Below are 27,965 nucleotides of genomic sequence, written 5' to 3'. Positions count from 1 at the left end.
GGGGGACTGTCTTACAGTGATTTTGCTTCTTCCTATGAGGTCAAGAGTTCTTCAAATGCATATCTAACGCTGTACTGTTCTTAACACTTGAGTGGGAGCTGCCCAGAGTGGCTGGGGAAACTGAGCCAGATGGGCGGGGTATAAATTATTATTGTTGTTGTTGTTACTGTTGTCAGCTGAAGTGCACCATTTTATCCTCAGAACGATTTACTATTTTTACGAAGCCATATATGAATACTATTTAGTATTTATATGGGGTGCTCATTAGATTTGCAGCAAGGTGCTAGCACTAGCTGATGACACTCAGCTCTGTTTCTCCATAACATTTAAATCAGGAAAGCCTGTGCAGGGCTTGGACTAGTGTCTGGATGCCGGGCTAGGCTGAATGAAAGGAAATAAACTGAGTTTGAATACTGGTAAAGCACAGGTTCTGCGGGTGAGTGGTTCCTGTGTCCAAGAAATGGGTCAGCTGCTTGCCCTGAGTGGGGTTGCCCTCCTTCTGAAGCAGCAGGTACACAATTTGGGAGGTGCCCCTTTATCCAGTTTTGTTACCAGAAGTCCAGTTGACCCCTTGTGGCTAAAAGTGCCTTCCACCAGGTTCATCTGGTGCAACTTCTGTGGCTATTTCTAGACTGGGATAGCTTGACCACAGTATCCAAGCATTGATAACATCAAGACTGGGTTACTTCCCTTGGTGTTGGTGCTGAAACTCCAATTAGTGCAGAATGCAGAATTATTCTGTAGCATAACAGCTGACAGAAGTGAGAGCCTACCAGCACATTATAGTTCTGTTCAAAGATCTGCTCAGGCTTCAGATTTACTAATCAACCAAGCTCAAGGTTTACATACTGATGGTTGATTAGTAAGATATTAAGTCCTTAATATCTTGGGACCTATTTACTTGAGGGATTATTGAATTATGTGAGGGATCACTGATCAATGAAACTCAGTGGGTGACCTGGGGCCAGTCTCTGAGCCTAACCTACCTTGTTGTTGTTGCAAGGATAAAATGGTGAGGAGAAGAACCATCTACTTTCTTGGAGGAAAAGTTGGATATAAATGTAATGATAAATAAACAACAATTTCAAGTACACATGCTCTCAAACCATGTAATTATACAGCTCAACAAGAGCTGCATAATCAAAGATTCAATACCAATCCATATCTGACGACAAGACAATGAAGAGACTGTTACTTTTGCTCAAAGGCCCAATGAAACAAGAATATTTTAACCTGATGTCAGAACCAACCAAACAGATCCATGTTGATGATGACAAAACCAACAGGGCCTCCCTGGCAGACCTCAACTTATAGGTACTCTGGAATTTTAATCATTTCAATGAGGATAGGGAACTTGTGGTCCTCTAAATGTTGCTGGACTACAACTTCCATCTTCCCTGGCCATGCCAGTGGGGACAAATTCTGGAGGGTCATGGATTTGCTCCTTCTGAATTAAACAACTGACCTCACCAGTGCCAATACCAATCCCAATACCAGTGCATTTCCTTATCTCCATAATCAAGGTGGCTGAGGGTTCTTATGCTTGAGAACCACCCTACAGTAAATCCCAAGGTTAATATTGCATTTTACAGGTATGGCCAAGGTTGATTTCTGTCTCCAGGCAAAAAATCCCCTACAGTTATAAAAAATATCAAATCCAATTAATTGCACCCTCAGGTTGCCTCCAAGCCCAAATGCCTTTGTCAGCTGCACTCCAAGCCTCATGCCCCACTTACTTAGATGCAGCCACAATGGATTTTTAAATGTTAAAAAAACTTAACAAACAAAAACATTTCTAGAGAAAATACCGTAAGTTTAAAAGACCATGATGTGTTCCAGCCTTCTGTATGGGGCTAGACGCTAGCTACAAAACACACAGCTGCACTCAAATCCTGGAGTTTGCCTTTGTTTACTATGAGCATCTCCCATTTCCAATAATCGCCTACTTGGGAGTAAATCCCATTGAACTCCCTAGTAGTAGGCCTGCATAAGAGTGCATTGCAAAATAAACCAGAATTCTGTATCCTGGGAATGGGACATGCTACTCTAGGGTTGTTGTTTTTAATCTCTCTAGGCTCAATTATCATCAGCATTCTGCAGATCCTGGAAATTCACAGGTCCTTGTCAGCTCATTATGGTGAGGTTAAAAAAAGTGTGTGTTTTAACTTTTCAACTAAAATACTTGTGCTTACCTCAGGAGTCCCCTGAGTGTGAAGAGAGCACTGCCTTATTTTATGGTGGCCCAGTTTTGTTTCTAAACAATTAGGTACTCTGCTACCTCAGTTTGCTGTTAATGTTAGAAGGAATGGTAGAACACATCTAGTAATGCCTTTTTAAGGCTTTTATTACTTTTTATACAGAATTTCACCAGCAGATGCCTTAATTTAAAGACTATTTTTACATAATCTGCTAAGCAAAGTTACTACATTATAAAATGGATTAGTGGGAAGAGCCAGATTTGCTCAAACAATAACCAAGTGATTGCTCCACTTTCATTAATAATGTAGCTGTGTAAAAGAGAAAGGTCAGCTGCATAAAAATTATTTACTGAAATAAGTGGACAGTGTTTCAGGTTATTAATTATGAAAGCTCTGTATTCTGAAAATCTGATTTTATAATACTATTTGTTGCACTTTTTAAACAACTGCTAGAAAGGGGGGGGGGGTTGAAGCAAGGCAATTTCAATTTACTAGTTCCAATTTTTATTATCCAAAAGAGAGTTGTTTGTTTTGGAATTATATTTCTATTCTCCTTACTCAGAATCTCTCTCTCACACACACAAATAAGTTTGAGCGATGATACTCTATTGTGTAGGAAGGAGGAGGAAGACATTTTTATCTATCGAAGCTCTAATAAAAGTAACAAATTACTTAATGGCAGCAATGTTTGCTGGGTTAATGCAGTCTGATGTGCTGGGGGAAGTGTGCTTTCAACTCAAACTCCCTCTGTCTGCTTTGAAGGTTTTCAGTGATTTATTTCATTGTCTCACTTACCGCTGAAACTTCTAATATGCTCTTTTTAAATGCACGTCTATTTTAGCATGTCAACAAACATAGCAGTGTTGTTGTTTTTAATCCTTCAAAAGATAATGCTGTCAATCCATCGTTCTGTTCATGCTCTGATAGATCTGAGGCAACGGGGCACTCCTGTGTAACTGGGCTTTCCTATTCCTTTTAATGAACAGAGAAGATCTATCTGGGTTCATGTCCTGCCACCTCTTTTGAATGGAAATGGAAACCCAGCAGAATACATAGAATATATTTAGAAATCTATGCTGGTATCCAAAATACAAATCTCGCTCTCACATTCATCTGAAGTGGACCAGCCCCATCAGAATCAGCCAACCATAAGCAAAATGGTTGCTATTGGCTTCCAGTGCAATTGTAGTAGAAGTTATGTAAACATGACAGCTTTTCTATTAAAGTGCTCTGAAGTGAAAAACAGATTACTTAAATTCAGCCAAATGAAGAAAATCACACCGGTTGGACAGTCCTTTAACATAAAATGGGAATTGTGTTCTTTTTCGCTATGAATTGGTGCAGGGATGGCAGTAATGAGTGCACAGCTGTTTACACAGCTGGTGAAGTCAATGAGACATGAAAGGGACTCATTTTGGAAAGTTAAGTTGTCTAAACTTTGGGTTGTTTCCTTCACTGCTATTCTTTCTTTCTTTTTTTCCAAAAAATAAATAGGTGCCTGAAATTTTATACGCTCCATCATAGGGATTTTTTTCTGTTTACTTCCAGAAATGGGCCACCATTTTTGTTACCAGTGAAGGTGATCTTACTTTTTAAGAGATTCTTTTAAATGACTTCATGATTCTATCTAAGTAGTGTTGTGGGTTTGCAGGGAGCAAGGATCCCCTAAAATTCCTGAGTGCCAGGTTCTTCCCCATAATCTCTGAAATTAGTAAATATTGGGTTTGAAGTCAAGCCATCTTCCTCAGGAGATTGGCTTAGATGGGTGCTATCAAAGAACGTGAGAAAGACTCTCCTCCTGCAAAAGAGGGGAGTGGTTGTAGACGGGAGCCGGTCTCTGCCTCCCGCTCACCTGGCTGGCACCACGCCCACGGGCAGGCACCCAACTAGGTGCCTTTGAAGGGGCGTGGACGGCAGCGTAAATCGCTGCTGTGCCAGCCATGCGGCCTCATTCTTCGTCGTCCCGTCGCGAGTCACCCACCCTCCACTCCCTTAGAGCTCAGGGTCTCAGTTTTCTTTTGGCCTTGCTATGGACCTTAGGTTGGTCGCCCTGGTTGTCTGGGGGGGCCTGGTAGGAATTTTTCCATTTGGCATTAGGCTTTGTGATTTTTCACCTACCTCATAGCAATCATCACAACTTTCGTGGTATTGGTGGGTAGGTTAGGCATTGGAATAAAGTGTTGTGGTGTGTGGAAGGGCTAGGTGTGTCCATCGCGTACGCCTTCAGTTTTTCAGTATTCCGTTAAAGAAATCCGGCGGTCGTGTATTCTGTCCGATGCCTGCGTGGCGGGGGGCCATGGTATGACCCTCGGTGACATCAGGGGAGAGCTTATAGTTGGATTAGCATCAACAGGCTCCACCTACTGGTGAATAAACCCCCCTTTCAGGCTCACCCCTCTCCGAGTGGGTGGAGTCAACTGATGTAATCCAATGCCTAAGCCAATACCTTTCACTTGCTGTAATCAATAAAGTTGTGGCCTTTTCTTGCCCATTAACCTTATATCGTGTGTCCATGTGTTTTCATTCCACTATGCGGGGATCGGGTCCTCGAACCACAAGAGTCATTTCCCTAACGAAATGCAAAGCATTCAGCAGCAGACAAGGAGAGTGTGAAGTTCCTCTCTCACTATTAGCAGAAGAAAATACTGTTGTGAGGGGGAGGTTGCCGGGGTAACAGTAGTCATGATGTCACCACAGGGGGAAAAGGGGTGAGGTTTGGGGGGCAGGGGTTTCTTGGAAGGATGAACAGGAAGTGAGCAGAACTCAATGCACTTTGACTGGCAGAGACCAGGGACTGAGAGACCAGGGACCGTGGTTGGCTGCTGCTATGGACCCAAGCTTGCTGAAGCTATGAAAGGAGCAATGAGAGACAATCTTGGGGTTTAATGTTCTGACCCCGCCCCCCTCATTGTTGGATGGCCTGGTGCAAAAGACTCTTCCTAACTTTTTGACATCTGTCTATTAATCAAAAGATCACCTCATCCCATATAGACCCACTCAAACACTGCAATCTGTGAAACTGGCACAAATATTCATTCCACATTTGTAAGGAATCAATCTTTTAGTGTGACCGGCAGCTCCTATACTGTGGAACTCCCTGCCCATTGACATTAGGCAGACGCCTTCGCTGTATTCTTTTCAGTGCCTGCTAAAAACATTTCAGTTTAGGCAAGCCTTCCCAGACAGGTAAAGCTGATATGTGTTTTATTCCATAACTTTAGCTTACGATGTATACTTTTAACTGTGGATTTTCTTCGTTTTGCTTTTAAATTTGATTTTTATTGACAATTTTAATATACATTTTATATCTTTTCTAAACAGCTTAGAGGTTTTATTTACAGCTAAGCAGTATAGGAAGGTTGTTAAATAATAAATAACATAACGTTTTGTAGGGACTTGGGAATTAGGTCTCATACATTGGATGATAAACGAACTCCCGTTGAATTTTTGTACGAAATGTAATTGTTGTGGCTTCCGCACCATGCTAATTTGATTTGTGTGAATCATTTCCTTTAAATTGCTGTTGCTCTCGGAGGTCACAATTAAATTCATCCATATGGATCTACCAGCAAATTGGTTTCACTGAAACATTGCTAAGACTTCTTTGAGACTTATTCTCTCTTCCCCCTTATCCTCTTTGTACAGTTGTTTCAAATATTGCAAACAGCCTTCTTCCACACTCATCTGGTCCTGCTTGTTTTGTAATATCCCCAAAAGGTCTTGCATCACAAAGCTGTCCAGGCAATATTTGAAGATGAATGCAGAATTCATCATGTAGAAAGCTGGCACCGCTTATTTGCAATGTCCAAAACTTACGCGAACGTATCCTTCTTTAAAGTATTACCAGGGAGTTAGAACAGTATCTATACAGAATGCATGTACTCACTACTAAAATTCAGGGTTTCTGTTGTATTCTGAATGTGGAAGGTTGGGCCCAGGCCAGGCTAAGTATTTTCCAACCTTAAGCAATGGGGAAAAAATGAATCTGCCCCTTTCCATATACAGAAACTGACAGGACAGCCAGTTGTATCTTATTTCACTGCCACTACAAAAGCATTCACACAACCATACCTAAGGGCAACAAGCCTGCTCAGGGCAGCTGATGTAGCCAATGCAGCTCTGTTTTCCAAGCAGGGCTGGCCCACCTGTTAGTCAAACAGAGATCTTTGCTCAGGTGGCAGACTGGGAAGTCCAGTAGATTTGCCTGACCAGTCAGCCACCACAGTTTAGCACTAGGAATGCTGCTGCCATTTCATCAAAATCATCAGTGGGACTCTTACATAGTTTTTTTAGTGGTGCTGGGTCACCCACTCCTTGCTATTATAGTCATGCCTTGGTTCTTGAATGTAATCCATTCCGGAAGTCTGTTTGACTTCCGAAAACGTTCAAAAAATAAGGCACAGCTTCCGATTGGCTGCAGGAGCTTCCTGCACTCATTCAGAAGCTGTGGAAGCCATGTCGGGCGTTTGGGTTCCAAAGAACGTTCAAAACCATAACACTTACTTCTGGGTTTTTGGCGTTTGGGATCCAAAATGTACAAGTATCAAGGCATTCGAGAACCAAGGTATGACTGCCTATGTGAGGTGGCTTGACAGAGTGCCTCCCTCACTCTAACATGGTAAATACTGCTTCAAGTGGTAAATAGTTTACTACTATTAAGCTTTAAAGAATCCTTCAGCATCTGGTGTTTCACTACAGCAAGATACTGTCTGGTGTGAAGCCCTGGAGAGCCTCAGCATGCTCAGTGCTGCTGCAGTGACAAAAGCAACGCACAGGGCCAGGTCAGGACATTTTGTTACCTGAGGCAAAGGACACAGTGACACTCTTCCTTTCCACATTCAGAAACTAAATGGACTGGCAGATGAATCTTACTTCAGCACTGATGATCTAACAGTGCTCTGTATTGCATCTGAAGGCAGCCACTCTCAATCCCACCTTGTCTCCCAGTCCTCTGCTGCCTGAAGCAGCTGCCTCATTCTGCCTAATGATAAAGCTGGCCCTGACAAAAAGGAGGATGACAGTGTTCAAGGGCAGCTAGGGGACAGAGGCGGCATCAGGTGTCAGAGTGTGTTGCACCAGCTCAGCCTCTAACACCTCTCCACTTCTCCATGCCCCACTGCATGAGGTAGCTACTGTACTTCATTCTGCCTAATGGCAGGCCAGCTGTGATTATGGGCAGCAAAATGAGCAATCTGACCATTGAGGCTATGATACCTATTTACTATTTAAAACATGGGAAGAGTTGCATCCATATACTCAGAGGAGACCCATTGCAATTAATGGACCTAAGTTAGTTGTGATAATTAATTTCAGTGGGTCTACTCTGAGTAGTCGGAAGCAAATTCCCTACTCAAGGAAACTATTTTTCTTGCAAAGCCTCCGACACCCTACAGAAATAAAATATTGACACTGAAGAAGGAATGTATTTATACATAAGATGAAAGAGGAACAAAACAGCCCTAGAATAGCAAGAACATGTCAAGCTTTTTGCTTGCATTGCTCAGGGGAAGGAATAAACAATGCTATTTAAAGATGAGAGGGTTTGTAAAGTGTAAATGGTAGATAGATCAGAAACAAAGAAGAGATGCCAGCTTGCTGCTGCTTTTGATTAGGGAACTTAAACATTAAGTTTGCCCATTCTTGACAATTAACTCTCTTAATCAGTCCCAGGGAGTAAGAACAATGATAAGGGTGGTGACTTTGCTACTAAAGGCTACTGCTGATGGGGTTCTGGATCCATTGGCTCGGGAAAAAAAGGTGGTATTTCCTATTCTGCTTCTCCAAATCACACATCATCCCATTACCAGGACACAGTTGAGGATTACCAATAAGGCAGATTTTGCAGCCCCTAAAGGCACAAGAGCAGGAGGAGGAGGAGGGAAGGAAGGAGCGATTGCCATTTGCAGCAGGGATGGGCAGGATACAAGCTTGCAGGATCTACTTCATTTTTTTACTAGAACCCCAAGATCTGACACCCACAGCCAAGTGCATAATAGTGGCTGGGGGGGTGGAGCCAATAACCTCCTGCACCACATGAGCCATACACTGGGTTGCCTGCACATACAAGCACATTAACCACATCTGAATTATTAACATCAGATATTCCAACATGTGCAAATGCTATGACTCACCAGCAGAGCTGCACAGAGCCTTGGTCAAAGGCAACCAATTGTGACTCTTATTTTTACAGGAGAGGGGTACCGATGGTGAGAGAGAAGCAATTAGCACAAGACTAGCCATGGAGGAGAATCATTAAAAAAAATTAAAAAGCTATTTATATTGGGCTTTATCTGATATTCTGGGTCTGCTTGTGCAAGAATTCCTGGGCTAGTTGCACAGCAGACTGTGCAATCCATTGCACAGCAAAGTTACCAGCAACTTCTTGCTCACCACTAGACCAAACATTTTACCAGTGGAACAAGTATACTGCTAAGTGAATTTAAACTAGAGATGTACTGGATACAATCCATTGATTTGGAATCAAGAGGGCACATGATGCAATCACCTTGCAGAAATTAAGCTGATCTGGGTGTAGTCAGTACCTGATTGGGAGACAACCTACTGATCTACAAAACCCTTGCTGATCTATTGCAAATCACCCAGCAGAGATCTACCTATCCATCTACCTTTTGCCCATCCTGGATTTGAGGACCTTGAATATCAACTGCCAAATTTAGAACCCAAAGATGTGTAAATCTGTTTCATCCCCCCCCCGTGTCCATTTAGCAGTTGGAACATTCCAATTATAATCTTCCATTGTATTGTCTGTTCTTACAGTTGTATAGGATCAAACTATGGAACATAGGAAGCTGCCTTGTACCAAATCAGACCATTTGTCCTCTTAGGTGAAAGTTGTTTCTTAGTTCTGCTGGATCTCTCAGTGGCATTGATACCATCGACCATAACATCCTTCTGGACCGTCTAGAGGGGCAAGGAGCTGGGGGCGCTGTTATACAGTGGTTCCGCTCCTTCCTCCTGGGCCGTGTCCAGAAAGTGGTGGTGCGGGATGAGTGTTCAGACGCCTGGGCTCTCACTTGTGTGGTGCTTCAGGGTTCCATCCTCTCCCCCATGCTTTTCAACATCTACATGCAGCCGCTGTGAGAGATCATCAGGGCGTTTGGGCTGGGTGTCCATCGATATGTGGATGATATCCAGCTCTACCTCTCTTTTAAATCAGAACCAGTGAAGGCAGTGAATGTCCTGTGTGAGTGTCTGGAAGCGGTTGGAAGATGGATGGAGGCTAACACTGAGGCTGAATCCTTACAAGACAGAAGTACTGTTTTCGGGGGGACAGGGGGCAGGCAGGTGCAGAAGACTCCCTGGTCCTGAATGGGGTAACTGTGCCCCTGAAGGACCAGGTGCACAGCCTGGGAGTCATATTGGACTCACAGCTGTCCATGGAGATGCAGATCAATTCTGTGTCCAGAACAGCTATCTACCAGCTCCATCTGGTATAGTGGTGGCTCTCCAGGATATCATACAATGGTCGTTCATAGCAGGGATTGAACCTGAGACCCTTTTGTGTGCAAAGCATATGTTCTGCCTCTGAGCTAAGACTATGTAGGTCTAGCTGTTATGGTTTCCCCAAAGAGTGGAATGACTGCTTAACCACTTTAACATGCAATTGTATGAATGCCTACTCATGATCAAATGGGACTCATTCCCAGGTAGGTGATATAGGATTGTTCTTTGAGTTCATAGCACGGCTAAGCTTTAAAAGTCTTTGCAGTCTGTCAGACAAACATTACGTTACGTTATTTACATTAGTTGTATGCATAAACCTTGCCACATCTTTGTGCATGCACTCTTACACCCTACAATAATCAAACAAGGGGCACAGAGCCCAGAAAAGCTCCCTGGTGAATCCCTACAACCACTACTCTTCGTTTTGGTACTTTTAAAGGACTACTTTTTTCTGACACCTTTTCAGCCAAGATTACTTATTGAATGAAATTTTAATGGGGACTCCTGGAAGAGCTTTGGTCACTGTATGGACTAACTCCCTCCATCCAAGAGATGTGTGAGATACAGTAAGCCTATCGCTTAAAACCTCAGTAATCTTTAGTCTTTGATTTGATCCTATAAATAATAAAGTGCATGTCCTGAAAAATCAAAAGCTCCGGATCTCCGCTTTCCTTCTTGGAAAACTTGCAGAATTTCTCACTGTCTCAGACAAAATAACTCTGCTGAGGCTACAAGCATGTAAAAGGAGAAATGAACAGAAGACCACTGCCCTCTTCAGTTTACTAGAAAACCATTTGATAACAATTCTGTTGCAAAATACTACTAATCGCATCATTGATCTTGGCTGAGGTTGGTTTGTATAGAACATCTTGACATTCCTCCCACAGATTTGAAAGTGGTACATTCTTCAGAATGATCCCCTTCCATTTTATTGTCAGGCAACAATTGCTTGTGCAGTCTCTCTTTAAATAAGAACAACATTTTTATGTAATTCAGATATTTTCACATCTGCCTTGGCAGTCTCTCATCATAAATTATCGGAACACATGATGAGCAGACACTCAGTTTTTGAAACAGAAATTCTAGCACTTAAATTCATCTCAATAATTCAGTTTTAGTACAGTTGACATATACTTTGGCTGCAGAACCACCAAACCACCACTGTAGTGCACCACACATTCTAATAGTGCCTGGGGGCAAGCGAGTTTAAGTAACAGCAGAGTGTAACATCTGAGAAGATAAATGTCTCAAAGCAAATGAGCATGGCTGATATGTTGCTTGTTGCCTGCTGAATACTTTCCTTTCCATTTCAATACAAAAGTGTAGGCAAACATGGTTGATAAGAAGCTGCCCATGAATACTGCCTGGGTTCTTCCTATGGCTGAGCCAAAATATCCCAGATACAATCAGAGTTCCTCAAAGGGTATCTAATCTGAACTTCTGTCAATGCATAAAATTCATCTGCTGCAGCATCCCTGATAGGTTGCATTCTAACTCTGCTTAGAAACCTCTCATGAAGAAAAAGACCACCACATTCTGGTGGAGGTTTTTCCCCCCACTGTCAAACTGTTTGTGCCAGCATCAGAAAGTTCATCCTAATTGTTCAGTACAAACCCCCTTTCTTGTAACTTTAATCCATTGATTTCAGCTCTACCCTCCACCATCTCCATTTGCTCCACCAACTTGGGCTACTTTAAAAGGAGGATCAGACAAAATCATGGCAGGCAAGACCATCAGGCTCTAGACTGCCTCCGGGATCAAAGGCAGCATGAAAGAAGAGGGAATAAATTTTACTGCTTGCAGTGCGTTAAAAGAAAATATAACGAAAATGATGTACAGATGGTATATATATATAAAACACCAGTAAAACTAGCCAAAATGTACAAAACAAATAATAAATGTTGGAAATGTAAAGAAAAGGAGGGCAATATGTGGTGGGAATGTAAAAAAGTAAGACTTTTCATGATTTACAATGAAATTTTAAAAATGTTGAAATTTACATTTCCAAAAAAAAAACCCCAGAAGCTCTTTTACTTGGTTTGGTAGGTCCAGAAATTCATAAGAATGACAAAAAATTGTTTTTATATGCGACTACTGCAGCTAGTCAAACAACAATAGCAATAGTTACACAAAAATGGCATTATGTCAGACTTCAGTGCAGCAAAGTCATAGTCCTTTCGACATGCTTACACAGGCAAAGAGAGAGAACTCCATCATGTCAGAATTAGGGTCATTGATTTCCCTGCTTGATATTCAGGCTTATATTTCTCTCCTATCCCCATTTCTAAGTACAGTGAAGGTTTTATCTCAGTAGGAGTCTCCACTTTGTACAGATGGTTTTGAGAGCCTGTCACAGAGAAATTAAAATAAAGCTGAAACAACATTATTGTGAGCAAATCAAAGACGGTGCTGAACACACCAAAGGGTTGCAGTTGCTCTCTCAAAGTATCACCATAATGCCATTATTTATAAGCCTATGTGTCTTTAAAGCGCTTGAATTGGCTGTGAAGATATTCTATTAAATCGTATTACATGAACACAGAATAGTTGGCTATAGAGACCACAGGTGAAGTTCTAACTTTGTTTTGAGATTGCACTATACGCAAGGTATAAAAAGAAAGAAAAGCTAATCACGGCTCTTTGCACTGTTAACTTGTTGTTTCCCATTCACGTTCGTCAAGTGATTTTAATTGAGCAAATCATTTTCTTTTAATAACATTTAACAGGCTGTTTCCTTTGCATACTCAACAGACACACAGAGATCCCGTCCCCCCCCCCCCCGGAGTTCATTCACTAAAACAGGGATCTCCACAAGAAGTGCTATTCTTTTGACATTGCTTCTTAATAAATGGATTAAATGAGCCATGAATATTGGCATTTAACCAATAATAAAAACTATCTTTATTTATTTAAAATGTATCAGATTTGCTTCACCTAAAAAGGCTAATTGAAAAGGCTATTCAGGTCAGCTGCCGGTATTAAAGTCGACTGAATCACATTAAATGCTATTTAAAGGATGTGAACGGGCTAAAAGAAAAATTAAACCGGGGCCATTAAAATTTAATTTGACTTAGCAATGCCATTAACATTTTGGTTTTATGCAATGGCAGGCTTTCTAAAAATATGTCTGTATAATTTAGAAGCCTGGAGTTGTCAAGTGGATGGCCCTCGTGTAGGAAAAATGATGATGCGTGACCTTAAAAGAAAAATTATAGAAAGAATCAAAGGTGATAACTTCATTGGCTCCTGTGGGTATTTGACAGCTTGCTCTTATGTGGTATGCAGATGAATGCATTCACATGAACTACTCACAAGGAGAGCTCTCTTTTCTTTTTTTAGACCCATTTCATTCACTCCACTCCATTTCCTGTTATTGCTTTGCCATCCTTGTTTGCATATCATCACCAACACTCTTTGAGACGCCACAGGAGACCACAGAGATGGGCAGTTATGCATTGAAGATAATTGCCAACAAGTGTGTGTCTCACTTGTAAGGGTCACATTAATCGGCAGCCAGTCCCTTGTAGAGCTTTTGAAGATGTCTGGGCAGTAATAAACATCTATCAGCTTGCTTGTGACAAAGAGCATTAAAGAATGCCAGTGAATTATGTTAGCATGCAAGGGACTGCAACTTCTCCAGTATGAAATGGAATAAGCTTCCAGTATGACAGTCACTGAATCCTGTACTAACTGCCTGAAGATGAAAGTGTCACCCTTTAGTGTCATTTATTAATATTATATTTTCATGGTATTTTATTGATTTTGTTATTATTGATGTGCAATTTTATGAAAACCGCTTTGGGTTCTGGTCAACAATAAACAAAGTGGCTTATAAGATTCTGATAAATTTTGAATGCACTTAAATACCTAACAGAAAATACTAGATGCACTAGAGGTTGCAGAGGTATGGTTAACCTCAGTTCCCTGTTCTTCATCGCTCTCCTGTGGGAAATGGAAGCCAAGATCTGACCCAAGAACAAGGATGGAGAAACTGGAGTCCTCCAGATGTTGCTCCCTAGCCAGCTTGGCCAATGGCCATGGATAATAGAAGCTGAAGTCCATTCCCCATCCCAGATTTAGAGGGTTTTCAGAATGAAAGGAGCTCAGCTTTCTTCTCTCTTCCCTTAGAAGACGGTGCTTAACTCTGATCCTGGCTGGTTCCCAGCAGAATCACAGCTTAACTTCCTTCTCTCTACCACTGAAGGACAAGACAGAAGGAAAATAAGCATTACTGAGCAGGAGCTGTAGGGCAGGGTGCAATGCACCTCTCTTACAAGAGAGGTGCCAGGATCAGCCCCCTCCCGAAAAGCTCAGTTCTAGGAAGTTTACTTAGGGTTCATCCAAATTTCTGCTTGTCCTGTGCCTAGAAAACAAAGGTCCAAGGAGTTTTCCCTTTGCCCTGCTCCTGTCCCAGGGAAAACAGACTCTTTAGCCCAGTAATTTGCTGAAAATCTGATTGCTGTTTGCTCCAAATGAGCACCAAAGAGCTGCTTTCTACAGGGGAAAGCAGTGGGACAAGAGGAAGAGCAGATAAGTCCTTGAATGTTTTCAATGAAAGTGCCGGTCAGTACACAGAGTCTCTCTCTCCCTGGAGGATCACACGTATCACACAGCTGTTCTAGACTGAACCCACAATAAACAAATCAAAACAACAACTTACATGGTTAATTGTGTAATGTGTTAAATGCAAAGTGGAAGTAGCCGAGTGAAAACTTCAATGCATGCTTCCAGGATTAAATGTATACACTTTCAACACACATTTTTCTTCCAGAAGTTATCATTCTTTTAGCAGTAATTAACAAGACAGCTCCTGAGTGATGAGCAGCTGTGTGGACCTACATTAGGGTTCAGCATTGCTGAGCAGTACCTGAGACCAACACTCCATCTGTTGCTGCCTGTTCACCTGTCGTCTCTAAGTATTTGAGCAGTAATAGGAGCAAGAAGGAGAAGTATTTCTCCTTCTGGGCCAGGAGAGAGAGGGCAGGTAGTGACCGTAGGAAATAGATGCACCCACTCATGGAGGGAACCTCACTGAGGATATCTTGCTTAAGGGTCTCCCAACATCTGGTGTAGACAATGGTGCTAGGATAGGATTTTCTTTTTCCTTAGATAAACACACACACATACTGCATTTTGGTTGTCTTGGGACACATCTTCCTGGGGCCACCTTCTGTTCCTAGAATTGGAGGTGTATTTCAGCACCAGTATGCAGGCAACGCCACAAAGGCCAATGATGCACTAGGTCAATGATGTCAACTCTCAAACAGGCAGCGGCTCAAGAATGAATTATGAGACAAGCTCAAAAGAGACAGAGCCTAGGATTTTGCCGATCAGAAGGTCAGCGGTTCAAATCCCCGCGACGGGGTGAGCTCCCATTGCTCGGTCCCTGCTCCTGCCAACCTAGCAGTTCGAAAGCACGTCAAAGTGCAAGTAGATAAATAGGTACCACTTCAGCGGAAAGGTAAACGGCATTTCCGTGCACTGCTCTGCTTCATCAGAAGCGGCTTAGTCATGCTGGCCACATGACCCAGAAGCTGTACGCCGGCTCCCTTGGCCAATAAAGCGAGATGAGCACCACAACCCCAGAGTCGGCCACGACTGGACCTAATGGTCAGGGGTCCCTTTACCTTTACCTATGCAGGCAACACCACAAAGGCAGCATAGGTAATGTGCATCGTGGTGTTTGCACTAGGTCAATGATGTCAACTCTCAAACAGGCAGCGGCTCAAGAACACAGAGCGCATGTGATTTAGGTGGTCTGGAAGCACCAAATTAGCACATGCCCTTGTCTTGTGCACATGTCTCTTTTGAGCTTGTCTCATCATTCAGAGTTCGTCTGATGCTGCTCATATAGCTCACTGCATAACATGTCACTCAATTCTCTCGTAGTAAATTTTTGAAGACGCACCAGATCAGCAAGTTCTATTAAATGCATCTGCAAAGAACTCTCTAGACTGAGACTGAATGTATTTTTGGTGGGTTATATGATGGAATGGATTGGTATGGTCCCTGGGGGGAATCCCTGATGTGCGGTGGCGTAGTTTACCAGAGGCAGAACTGAGGGCATGGAACATGTCCAAAGGCTCTTCTTAGCCTCTGTCCTTGACAAAACAGCCAAATCCCACTAGGATTTGTTTAAGTTAGAGAATGTACAAACCAACTGATTGTCTCAAGCATCCATGCAGCAAAATTACCACAATGCTCCCTTAAAGTAGATTTGTTCCCACCAAAAAAACCGGGAAATAACAGCTTGATAACACAGTTGTCATCCCCAGAACTGCACAGTGAAGAAATCTACAAAAATTACTGTCATTTGCACTTGAGCATCTCAGTGCAAATTCTCTTTTCCTTTATTACAGCTAATGTTTCAGACAAAGGAAAAGGCGTAGAGAAATCACAGTTAGGTACAAAGTGGCAACATCGTTTACTGTGTTAACATCCAAGTACCATGCAGACTTACCTCCCTGACTGAGATGGTTTTCAGCCAACGATTTACTTTAGATCTATACTATTCTGGCTGAGTGATATATGGCAGGCGGTACTCCTTTAATTCTAAAGCAGCCTTTTCCAACACAGAGTCCTTCAGATAGTTTGGACTACAATTCCCATCAGCCCATATCACCAATAGCCAGGAATGATGGGAATTGGGAGTTCGAAACACCAGGAGAGCACCAAGTTGAGAAAGTCCTAGGCTTTGCCTTTGTTCTAAATTAGCCTTGAAAGAGAAGGGATGCCTTAATATTGTTTTAAGAGTGAGAAATAAACAAAACTTCCTTAGTGACAGGTTTAAAGTCTTACACTTCTTGTTTGGTATAAGGTGGTACCTACCTATTATTCTACAGCAGCAGTACATAATATGTGGCAGTCCACACTGATAACTCATAAAATCATGTGCTGATTCTTAACAAAATGTGTCTACTGATCTGCTTTGTTCAACAGCTTTAATAAATAAACAATAAAATGCATTCCCATTGACGGTGTGGGTGGAAAAACAGGAGATATATTTAGTCTTTTATCACAGCTGTTCTAAATTTACACAAGACTTTCTGCTTTGCCATTTGTTTTTCAAAAATCACCCAGATACAAGTGTGATTGCTGAAAGGCATTTTTATCATCTCCCAGCCTGGTACACCAGACACACACAAGCTAAAAGTTGCAAATCACAAGAGGGGGGGGAAAGAACATTTGAAATTCAGCTGGGTTTTTATTTCCACTACACATGCACAAGTAAAAGTACAACTTTCATGTAGGCTAATCCCAACCACATTTACTCATAAGTAGGGCAGGGGGAGATTAGATTCAGTTTGCATTGAAAGGCAAACCAGCCTAATTCGTACTTTTTGAAACAATAAGCAAAGCAAAGCACAGTCAGCCTTCAAAATTTGTGCTCCCGTTGATTTTGCAATGCAGTTCTCCAGTCAAATAATGTGTACAAAAGTGCATATACTGGGGCAAATATTGCACAAAAATGCATATGTTAGTGAAATTCATTTACACAAATACATCGTAATAAGGGAAACTGCTTTGAAAAAAAAGTGTATTATTAGGCAAAATGCCATGAAACATATGTACGTTAGGAGAGATTCACACTGAAATACTAATGAATATTCATGACGGTGTTTTTTTTTTTTAAATCACAAGCTGGTATGGAAATGTGGACTGGAAAAATAAGAAACAACAATGACATATTTGTCCACGTCTACTCAGAAGTAAGAGGGACGCGGGTGGCTCTGTGGTCTAAACCACAGGGCCCAGGGCTTGCTGATCGGAAGGTCGCGGTTCGAATCCCCACGACAGGGTGAGCTCCCGTTGCTCGGTCCCTGCTCCAGCCCACCTAGCAGTTCAAAAGCATGTCAAAGCGCAAGTAGATAAATAGGTACCACTCCAGCGGGAAGGTAAACGGCATTTCCGTGCGCTGCTCTGGTTTGCTAGAAGCGGTTTAGTCATGCTGGCCACATGACCCGGACGCTGTATGCTGGCTCCCTCGGCCGATAAAGCGAGATGAGCGCTGCAACCCCAGAGTCGGCCACAACTGGACCTAATGTTCAGGGGTCCCTTTACCTTTACCTTTACTCAGAAGTAAAGTCCACTGACTTCAGTAGTGATTAGTTCTAGATAAGTGATTTCAGAATTATGGCCCAAGTCTGAAATCGTAAGCATGCATTCTGGGGAGTAAGTTCCAATGACTTCAGCTGAAAGATTAATACTTCACCTGAGAATTGTGAAGTGGTGCATTATTCACATAGCTTTCTACAGGAGGACTCTCCTGTATGTGAGTGTCTGAGGGCCCTGCTCCTTCCTGCCACTCACCATCTGGCCTGGGGTGGGGCCTGAAGCCTCACAGGGACTGCTGGACTCTGCTGCCCAGGAGGACTCTCCTGTATGTGAGTGTCTGAGGGCCCTGCTCCTTCTTGCCACTCACCATCTGGCCTGGGGCGGGGCCTGAAGCCTCATAAAGGACTGCTGGACTCTGCTGCCCAGGAGGACTCTCCTGTATGTGAGTGTCTGAGGGCCCTGCTCCTTCCTGCCACTCACCATCTGGCCTGGGGTGGGGCCTGAAGCCTCACAGGGACTGCTGGACTCTGCTGCCCAGGAGGACTCTCCTGTATGTGAGTGTCTGAGGGCCCTGCTCCTTCCTGCCACTCACCATCTGGCCTGGGGCGGGGCCTGAAGCCTCATAAAGGACTGCTGGACTCTGCTGCCCAGGAGGACTCTCCTGTATGTGAGTGTCTGAGGGCCCTGCTCCTTCCTGCCACTCACCATCTGGCCTGGGGTGGGGCCTGAAGCCTCACAGGGACTGCTGGACTCTGCTGCCCAGGAGGACTCTCCTGTATGTGAGTGTCTGAGGGCCCTGCTCCTTCCTGCCACTCACCATCTGGCCTGGGGTGGGGCCTGAAGCCTTATAAAGGACTGCTGGACTCTGCTGCCCAGGAGGACTCTCCTGTATGTGAGTGTCTGAGGGCCCTGCTCCTTCCTGCCACTTACCACCTGGCCCAGGGCAGGGCCTGACGGGCCTCACTAGGACAGTTGCTGTTACTGCTGGAGGGGTGCAGAGTGCTTTGAAAATGTTTTAAAATTTTTATTTTGAATTTTTTGTATGTGGGGTGGGGTGGGGTGGGGTGGATGTTTATTGGGCCTGGGAATTTGTTTGATTTTATGTTTTTGTAATTTTTATAATTTCTATTGTTTTTTGTTTGTATTGTTTTATTTGTGTTGTTTTTTTTTTTTTGTTGTTTTTTAAAGGGGTTATTTTGTTCTTAAGGGGAGGGGTCAGGGCTGCCAGGGAATGGGCCCCAGCCCACAAAATGGCTGGGATATGTTTCACGGGGGGGAATGCACTGGGACAACCGATCTCAGTGATCACGGGTAGGAGGAGGAGTTACGCTAAGACCAGACCATGTCATTACAGAGGAGGCAGGTTTAGTCGTTGTCTGAGGACTATCCCTGCCTCCGGGTCTGGCCCTGACCGGATGAATACTAGAATCAGCAAGGGATACCCACGTGACCTGAAAGTGTTGCTGTGCAATGCCAGGTCAATGATTCATAAAACCACTGCCATCCATGACTTGATCATGGATGGAGGACTTGACCTGGCATGTGTAACAGAGACTTGGTTGGATGAAGCAGATGGGCCTGTCCTTGCCGCTGCTTGTCCACCAGGTTTCTCTTACGCACAGCAACCCAGGTCATGTGGGCGGGGAGGGGGGGTTGCAGTGATTTTTAGGAAGTCATTAGTTTGCACCAGGCGTCCTATTGGGAAGACCCAGTTTTCTGAGTGCATGTTCTGGAAGTTGGGCAATAGGGGCAGTAAAGGATTCCTTTTGGTGTACCGACCTCCCCGCTGCACCAAGGATTCCCTGCCCGAGCTGCTTCAGGTCGTGGCGGATGTTCTCCTGGAGACACCTAGCTTGGTCGTCCTAGGGGATTTTAACATCCATGCCGACACGACCTTACAAGGGGCCGCTCGGGACTTCGTGGAAAGCATGGCCTCCATGGGGCTGTCCCTGAATAAGTCTGGCCCAACCCATAGCCGCGGACATGCCTTGGACCTGGTGTTTACCTCTACGGATGTTGGTGATCTGACACTAAGTAAAAGTGAAACGAAAGAAGTGCCATGGTCAGACCACTTCCTGGTGCAACTGGACTTCTCTGCGACCCATCCCCTCTGCAGGGAGGTGGGACCGATTCGGATGGTCCGCCCCCGCCACTTAATGGATCCAAATGGTTTCCAGAGAGTGGTAGGGGATGCTTTATCCCATGTTGATGGCCTTTCAGTCGATTCCCTGGTGGCCCGCTGGAATGTGGAGTTAACCAGGGCTATTGACTGTTTGGCTCCGAAGCGCCCTCTCCGATTGCATGGTTTTCCACGGATCTGAGGGCAATGAAACAATCGTTGAGACGGCTAGAGCGCCGGTGGCGGATAACCCATTCTGAATCTGACCGGACACAGGTTAGAGCTCAACGTCGAGCCTACCAAGTGGCGATAGCGACGGCGAAGAAGACTTTCTTCACTGCCTCTATTGCATCTGCAGAAAACAGCAGCAGGAGACTCTTTCAGGTGGTTCACAATTTAGCGGAACCACCTGTAACATCGGGGCCCAGTACGGGCCACATGTTCTCCTGCAATGATTTTGCAAATTTTTTTGCAGATAAAATCGCTCAGATTCGGGAAGAAGTAGACTCCACCGTGGGAGCAGGGCCGGGGCGGGAGAGTGCTAGAGTCCTGTCTGGTCAAGTTGTGTGGGATCAATTCCAATCTGTTACCTCCGAGGATGTGGACAGGCTGCTTGGACAAGTGAAGCCAACCACCTGTCTCCTGGATCCTTGCCCATCCTGGCTTATAAAAGCTAGCCGGGAAGGACTGGGCGATGGGCTTCGTGGGGTGGTGAATGCTTCCCTCCGTGAGGGAGCCTTCCCAGACCCGCTGAAAGAGGCGGTTATTAAACCGCTTCTTAAAAAACCATCTCTAGATGCGGCCACGATGGCCAATTATCGCCCAGTCTCAAACCTTCCATTCTTGGGCAAGGTGATTGAGCGAGTGGTTGCTGAACAACTCCAGGCACGCCTGGAAGAAGCGGACCATTTGGATCCCTTCCAGTCGGGATTCAGGCCTCATCATGGGACTGAAACTGCCTTGGTCGCACTGGTTGATGATCTCCGGCGGGCTAGGGACAAAGGTGAGAGCTGTTTCCTAGTTCTGCTGGATCTCTCAGCGGCGTTTGATACCATCGACCATGACATCCTTCTGGACCGTCTTGAGGGGCTGGGAGCTGGGGGCACTGTCATACAGTGGTTCCGCTCCTTCCTCCTGGGCCGTGTTCAGAAAGTGGTGGTGGGGGATGAGTGTTCAGACCCCTGGGCTCTCACTTGTGGGGTGCCTCAGGGTTCTGTCCTCTCCCCCATGCTTTTCAACATCTACATGCAGCCGCTGGGAGGGATCATCAGGAGGTTTGGGCTGGGTGTTCATCAGTATGCAGATGATACCCAGCTCTACCTCTCTTTTAAATCAGAACCAGGGAAGGCGGTAAAGGTCCTGTGTGAGTGTCTGGAAGCGGTTGGAGGATGGATGGCGGCTAACAGATTGAGGTTGAATCCTGACAAGACAGAAGTACTGTTTTTGGGGGACAGGAGGCGGGCAGGTGTGGAGGATTCCCTGGTCCTGAATGGGGTAACTGTGCCCCTGAAGGACCAGGTGCGCAGCCTGGGAGTCATTTTGGACTCACAGCTGTCCATGGAGGCACAGGTCAAATCTGTATCCAGGGCAGCTGTTTACCAGCTCCATCTGGTACGTAGGCTGAGACCCTATCTGCCTGCAGACTGTCTCGCCAGAGTGGTACATGCTCTGGTTATCTCCCGCTTGGACTACTGCAATGCGCTCTACGTGGGGCTACCTTTGAAGGTGACCCGGAAACTACAACTAATCCAGAATGCGGCAGCTAGACTGGTGACTGGGAGCGGCCGCCGAGACCATATAACACCGGTCTTGAAAGACCTACATTGGCTCCCAGTACGTTTCCGAGCACAATTCAAAGTGTTGGTGCCGACCTTTAAAGCCCTAAATGGCCTCGGTCCAGTATATCTGAAGGAGCGTCTCCTCCCCCATCGGTCTGCCCGGACACTGAGGTCCAGCTCCGAGGGCCTTCTGGCGGTTCCCTCACTGCGAGAGGCCAAGTTGCAGGGAACCAGGCAGAGGGCCTTCTCGGTGGTGGCGCCCGCCCTGTGGAATGCCCTCCCATCGGATGTCAAGGCGATGGACAACTACCTGACATTCAGAAAACATCTGAAGGCAGCCCTGTTCAGGGAAGTTTTTAATATGTGACATTTTAGTGTATTTTTCATCTCGGTTGGAAGCCGCCCAGAGTGGCTGGGGAAACCCAGCCAGATGGGCGGGGTACAAATAATAAATTATTATTATTATTATTATTATTATAGATTCAGATTTACTTTGAACCTGCTTGCTTTCTGTACTTGACTTAGGCTGCAATGCACAAACCAATTAAGGCATTATATTTCAATGTAAATCTATTTTGGTGTTATTTACTGTCCATAGATTTGTGTTTCATATCTGCTTGCCATATTTTATTTGTTATGAATAAGAGCTAACCTGTGGCTGACATAAGCTGCATTTCACTTCAGGTCAGTGAATAACCAGCTTGTTTTGTATGTAGGCATTTAAGAAAGTAGAAATGATTGGTTTGGTTAGAAATTGCCTCTGCTGAAAAGTTTTGTGGCTTCTGAACTGAGCAGTGTGGCCTGATAGCTGACTCATGTGAAAAGATGTAAAAAAAAAAATGTGTCAGATTACTGTCAATAACCCATTTCCCTCCTTTTTTAAAAGGCAGTGACCTTTGATTGAAGAACTAGCCATGTTTTATCTTATCACCTGAAGTCTCTGCCTCTCTGGAGTGACCTTTCATGTGAAGGAAATGTTGGCCAGAAAAGGAACCATACTTCAGCACTACTTAGGGACAATTAACATGACACTTTTGGAATAGTATAGCATGGAAAGTAGTTGAATGTTAAAATCAGTGCTGAAATTATTGCTGGATTTCTTCACCACAAACAAGATGACAGGTCAGTACCACCATGGAACAACTGGCAAAACATTAATTTCCATCTCTGACAAACACTTAGCTAAAACTCAGCTCTTTGCAAAGCAGAGATATACAGTTAAATCTCAAGATATAAAAATGCAACACATGGGCTGAACAGATTGCAGAGAACTATCTTAGCTTCTGCTGTCATGTTTTGTTGATGTGGCATGTGTGAGAACCTTGGGGAAGAAAGTTGGATGAGTAATATATGCTTCACTTTCATATAAATGTACTTCAAAAGGTACAAAACAGAAAAACAAACAGCAATCACGTCTTCACTGTGCTGATAAGACAGCAGATTTACAGAAAACACGCCCCTCTTTCTAATACAACTAGGAAACAATGATCCACCCATTAACAAACTGTCTTGGGCTTCAGATCAATTTTCCTGAAGTTTAATACTTTTGGGATTATCAGGCTACTAAGTAGTGTCTGTATTCCCTTGTCAAAAAAGCAATATAGGGGAGAAATCATTTAAATAACAGAGAAGCAATCCTAGGAATCACGCACATGTCTGAATAAAATATAACATTGCAGCAATAGACATATCTGTCTCAAAGAGGTCACTCCAGCCTTCAGAGCTGCTTCGAGAGTGTTGCCCTCAATCTGTCCTGCCTCTGAGACAGGTGTACGTGTTGCTTCTATACACTGCTAGGTATTTAGATTGAGGGCCAAAATAGACGTGATAGCTTCCTGCTGCTTGCCACAAAAGGGTTGGTTGAATCTATGTGAGCTTTCTAAGTGAACACGTGCAAAAACTCAACTGCCCTTTTGCAGAGTCCTTGTCCCCATCCCTCAACCTCCGCTGAGTCTTCCCCTCCCCATCCCCACAGTGATATAGCTACATGCGTACAGAGGATGAGAATTCTTTCCAGGAGGCAGTTGGAATCGGGGTGGTGATGGGTCCCCAAAACACAAATGCAACACCCTATGGGCAGTAGGGGCAGTAGACACCTGGGCCATGGAAGCTTTTAATGACCTGGTTTTTGGAGCAGGGAAAGCTTTCTTGAGGCCTTGGAGGATGGACCATATGTGAGATTGGTCCCAAGAGAGCTTTACCCCCCATGTCACCCTTTGGGACATGGTGTCCCACAAATCAAAGGTGGCCAAAAGGCCCATGGTTCATTATACATACCTTCTGAAACCACCAGTCAAAGTTACCAAAGCGCTGGGGGAAAATCTCTGCACAGACTCCTTAACAATTAGGCTTGCTGCATCTGCCTCTGCCTTAGATACACAGCTAACAAGGTCTTCATAATGCAGGAATCCTGAAAAGCAATTTAAGTTTGGTATAATGAGCATAGTCTAGTGGACAACATATTAAGCTTGAAAATCTAGGAGGCCTAAGTTCAAGTCCCAGATGAAGCAGGGACTAATTGGATTTTGCTCAACTCACTGTCAGTCTTTGCTTGCCATCTAAGCTAAAAATTAGCTACCTCGTAGGCTTGGAATAATGATCATAATATATTATGGAAATGTACCAAGGCCAATAAATAACTTTCACTAACAGTTCACTCACCATTGTTGTTTTCTAACCAAAAGCTGGCTGATATTCCATGAATGTAAATATGTGTGTCAAATTTCCTGCATAGTAGTGATATCATTGCAAGAAATTTCCCCTAAGCGACAGGAGTCAGTGAGATTTTGATCCTATGCTAAATGAGTGGCATTTTCCAACTAAATACAGACATTTTACCAGGAAAAAATATATATTTTTAAATAGAATGCAGGGGAAAGGAAATATCCAAGATTTTGTTTTATTTTAAAGGAAACTATTTATTTTCTTATGTGACAATTCTGCGTGTCCTCTGTTTCAAAATAAAAGCTCCATTAAACATCACTGGAAGATACACAAGCTCCACAGGGTCAATCATTTTACAATATTTTAATCTGCCTATCCCAGAAGGTTTCCTCATTCAGGAGGCTCAGATCCAAATACACAAATCTGCCGTGATGTTAAGATCTGCCGTGCAGCCTTTCTACAAGTCCCTGCTTCCTATATTGAATGGGTGGGTAGAGTTTTCTCTAGTGATCTTTGTCTTTGGAAAGTTTCACCAAAAAAAGACTTGTTTAGCACTGACGTTACTATTCTTTGGGTGCCAGTGTGTTAGTTTGTTTCCAGATACAGTGGTACCTCGGGTTATATACGCTTCAGGTTACATACACTTCAGGTTACAGACTCCACTAACCCAGAAATAGTGTTTCAGGTTAAGAACTTTGCTTCGGGATAAGAACAGAAATTTGGGCTCCGGTGGTGCGGCAGCAGCAGGAGGCCCTATTAGCTAAAGTGGTGCTTCAAGTTAAGAACAGTTTCAGGTTAAGAAGAGACCTCCGGAACGAGGTACCACTGTACAATGGATTCAATGATGCTTGCTTTGGTATGCAAGCATGCATAGGACTGCACTGTTAAGAGTGATGCCTGGTTTTATTCAGGTTTTGTCCTTTTCCAGAGTTCTATCTGATTATTTTTGATTGGCTACTTTATACTGTTGGGGAAACTCAGCCAGATGGGCGGGGTATAAATAAATTATTATTATTATTATTATTATTATTATTATTATTATTATTATTATTATTATGCAACCTGCTCCATGAGGTTTCCTCCCATCCACACAAAAAGAGGATGTAAAAATATAGGTAATGATGTCGACTACAATAAGACCATCCTTGTTTTCAAAACAGAAAAGTGAAATCTTGAAGAACGAGATTTTTCCAGTTAAGGGGGAAATGTGGCTATCTGTACCTATTGTACTACAAGTGAGATGGGGGCAGCGTAGGAATAAGTATCTGAAAGGAAATGGATGGGTAGCTCTGGTTAAGGAACTTGCACTTGGCACTCTCATGAGATCCATGGTTCAGATAATGCTCTAGGAGTCTTGCAACACTGAAAACACAAAGCAGGACTACAGAGTTTATGTAAAGGTGAAAGGTAAAGGACCCCTAGATGGTTACCATAAGTCCACTCAAAGGCAACTATGGGGTTGCAGTGCTCATCTCACTTTCAGGCCAGCATTTGTCCATAGACAGCTTTCCAGGTCATGTGCCCAGCATGACTAAACTGCTTCTGGTGCAATGGAACACCATAATAGAAACCAGACTGCATGGAAATGCAGTTTACCTTCCTGCCACAGCGGTACCTATTTATCTACTTGCACTGGCGTGCTTTCGAACTGCTAGCTTGGCAGGAGCTGGGATAGAGCAATAGGAGCTCACCCCATCATGCGGATTCGAACCACTGACCTTCCGATTGGCAAGCCCAAGAGGCTCAATGGTTTAGAAGACCACAGAGCTGCCTGCGACATTTGAGAGCAGGGAGCCTTGGGGGGCAGAACACACAGGGGAAGATAGGGGCTGAAATTGTTCAGTGATTACCGTAGTTTTCATACAGAATAAACTCAATCCAAAAATTGCTTCTTTTTGAAACCAAAGGGCCACTGAAACAGAAGGCCTCAAATAATAAGTCTATATTGTTGTACATATTATGTAAAAAGTATACGTTTTTGGATATTTTATGCAAAATGAGAGGTAACCCACTGAGATGGTCAAACAGTTTTGAGTATGAAGTTTCATTTATAATTCTTCCTGAAAACTGAACCGACAGATATTGTAAAATTCCAGAGGCTAGGCCTTTGGCATAAATTCATCTAGAACTCTATTTTCTAGTTCATGGTTGGCATTGAAGGACTGATGGTTAGGTTTTGATTTTGCTGAAGAAAAAAGTGAACATTTAAGTAAGATGGAAGGGAAGAAGAGAAGATTATCATCGAGACAAATAAAACAAATAAATGGCACATTCTCTCTGAGCACTGAGCTACCAAAGAAACAGAATTTGACTTATTTATAGCATAAAATCCAATTTATGTGATTCTTGTGCAGTTATTTTGTGGCTTAGAACAGTATTTGTTGGCAATACTAATTTATTTCATTTTAACAAGAGAATGCTTCCTATCAAGAGAATGTTTATTGAGATAAAATATGAAACATCTCATTTTCCAACCTAAAACCAATCAGGAGAGTTTTCTTTATATTACCTAGGATGATTGACCTTGTAATTTATCATGGGAAATAGAGATCTTCAAAACAAGCATGTTCTGGTAAAAAAATATTCAGCTTTATCACATATTCTGTGAATAGCCAATAAATATGTAAGACATATGTGGATGAAATAGATCATATTTTTACACTCATCAGTAATAGCTATTCTGATTCATGCTGCTTTCAAAACTTAACCTAGATTCCATGGTAACAGGATATTACCTGCTCTTTGCATTCTTGTCAGTTTTAAATTCTTGTCGCATTTTACTTCTTCCAGTGTCCGGAAACCCATCCTGTACCACTTCTCAGATGTCTTCAGTCCCACTCCAAAAACAGAAGTGAAGAGCTACATGGAATGGAATGATGCTCAGTTTAATGAGCTGGGGAGCTTTGGGATAGCTGTGGACAACAATGCTTCCATGTTTCCCTCTTTGGCATTTTAGCACAAAGGAAAGAGTCTCAACCCCATTGCCCCAACTCCATTGCAAATGATGACCACAGAGTTCATGTCTGGTAGGATTCCATGAATTATGAAGATGACAAACACTCTTAATGCTGTTGTACGCAGATCTTCAGATTTTCCAGCGTCAAACCTTTCTGCCACTCTTGGGACAGGATTCTCCTAATACACCTCGCCAATGGAAGCCCTGCCGAGGCAATTTTTCCCCTCTCCTCTCCCATGTGCCCCCTTCCCTGCACTTTGACATTGGCTCAAGGGTGTTGGAAAAGCCCCCAGAACAGCACATGGGGGGGAGAGGAAAAGGAGTATTGTCCTATCTGGCAAGCTACAATGCTTGCTCAGACAGAACATTGGGAAGGGTTTGGTGTTTAGACAGTATCATCAAGATATGCAAGTGGCCTTGGCCCAGTATACCTGAAGGAGCATCTCCACCCCCATTGTTCTGCCCGGACACTTAGGTCCAGCACCGAGGGCCTTCTGGTGGTTCCCTCACTGTGAGAAGTGAAGCTACAGGGAACCAGGCAGAGGGCCTTCTCAGTAGTGGCACATGCCCTGTGGAATGCCCTCCCATCAGATGTCAAGGAAATAAACAACTATCTGACTTTTAGAAGACATCTGAAGGCAGCCCTGTTTAGGAAAGCTTTTGATATTTGATGAATTGTTGTATTTTAATATTTTGTTGGAAGCCGCCCAGAGTAGCTTGGGAAACCCAGC

The 27,965-nt window shown here is 43.7% G+C and overlaps 1 protein-coding gene across 1 annotated transcript in view; it reads right to left on the bottom strand.

Annotated features, from left to right (window-relative positions):
• The window catches only part of DNTT (DNA nucleotidylexotransferase), a 137,922-nt gene that overhangs the window by 43,186 nt on the left and 66,771 nt on the right, over positions 1-27,965 (bottom strand). The window contains exons 6-7 of the mRNA XM_079978454.1: positions 27,014-27,137; positions 23,892-24,024 (exon numbers count right to left, since the gene is read on the bottom strand). Coding sequence (XP_079834580.1) covers positions 23,892-24,024; positions 27,014-27,137 — 257 coding nt within the window. The remainder of the gene's footprint in view (positions 1-23,891; positions 24,025-27,013; positions 27,138-27,965) is intronic.

The sequence above is a fragment of the Podarcis cretensis genome (genome assembly GCF_951804945.1).
Source record: "Podarcis cretensis genome assembly, chromosome: 5".
Lineage (NCBI taxonomy): Eukaryota > Metazoa > Chordata > Lepidosauria > Squamata > Lacertidae > Podarcis > Podarcis cretensis.
The sequence above is the reverse complement of the archived record's forward strand: the minus strand, read 5'-3'. Positions and strand labels throughout refer to the sequence as shown.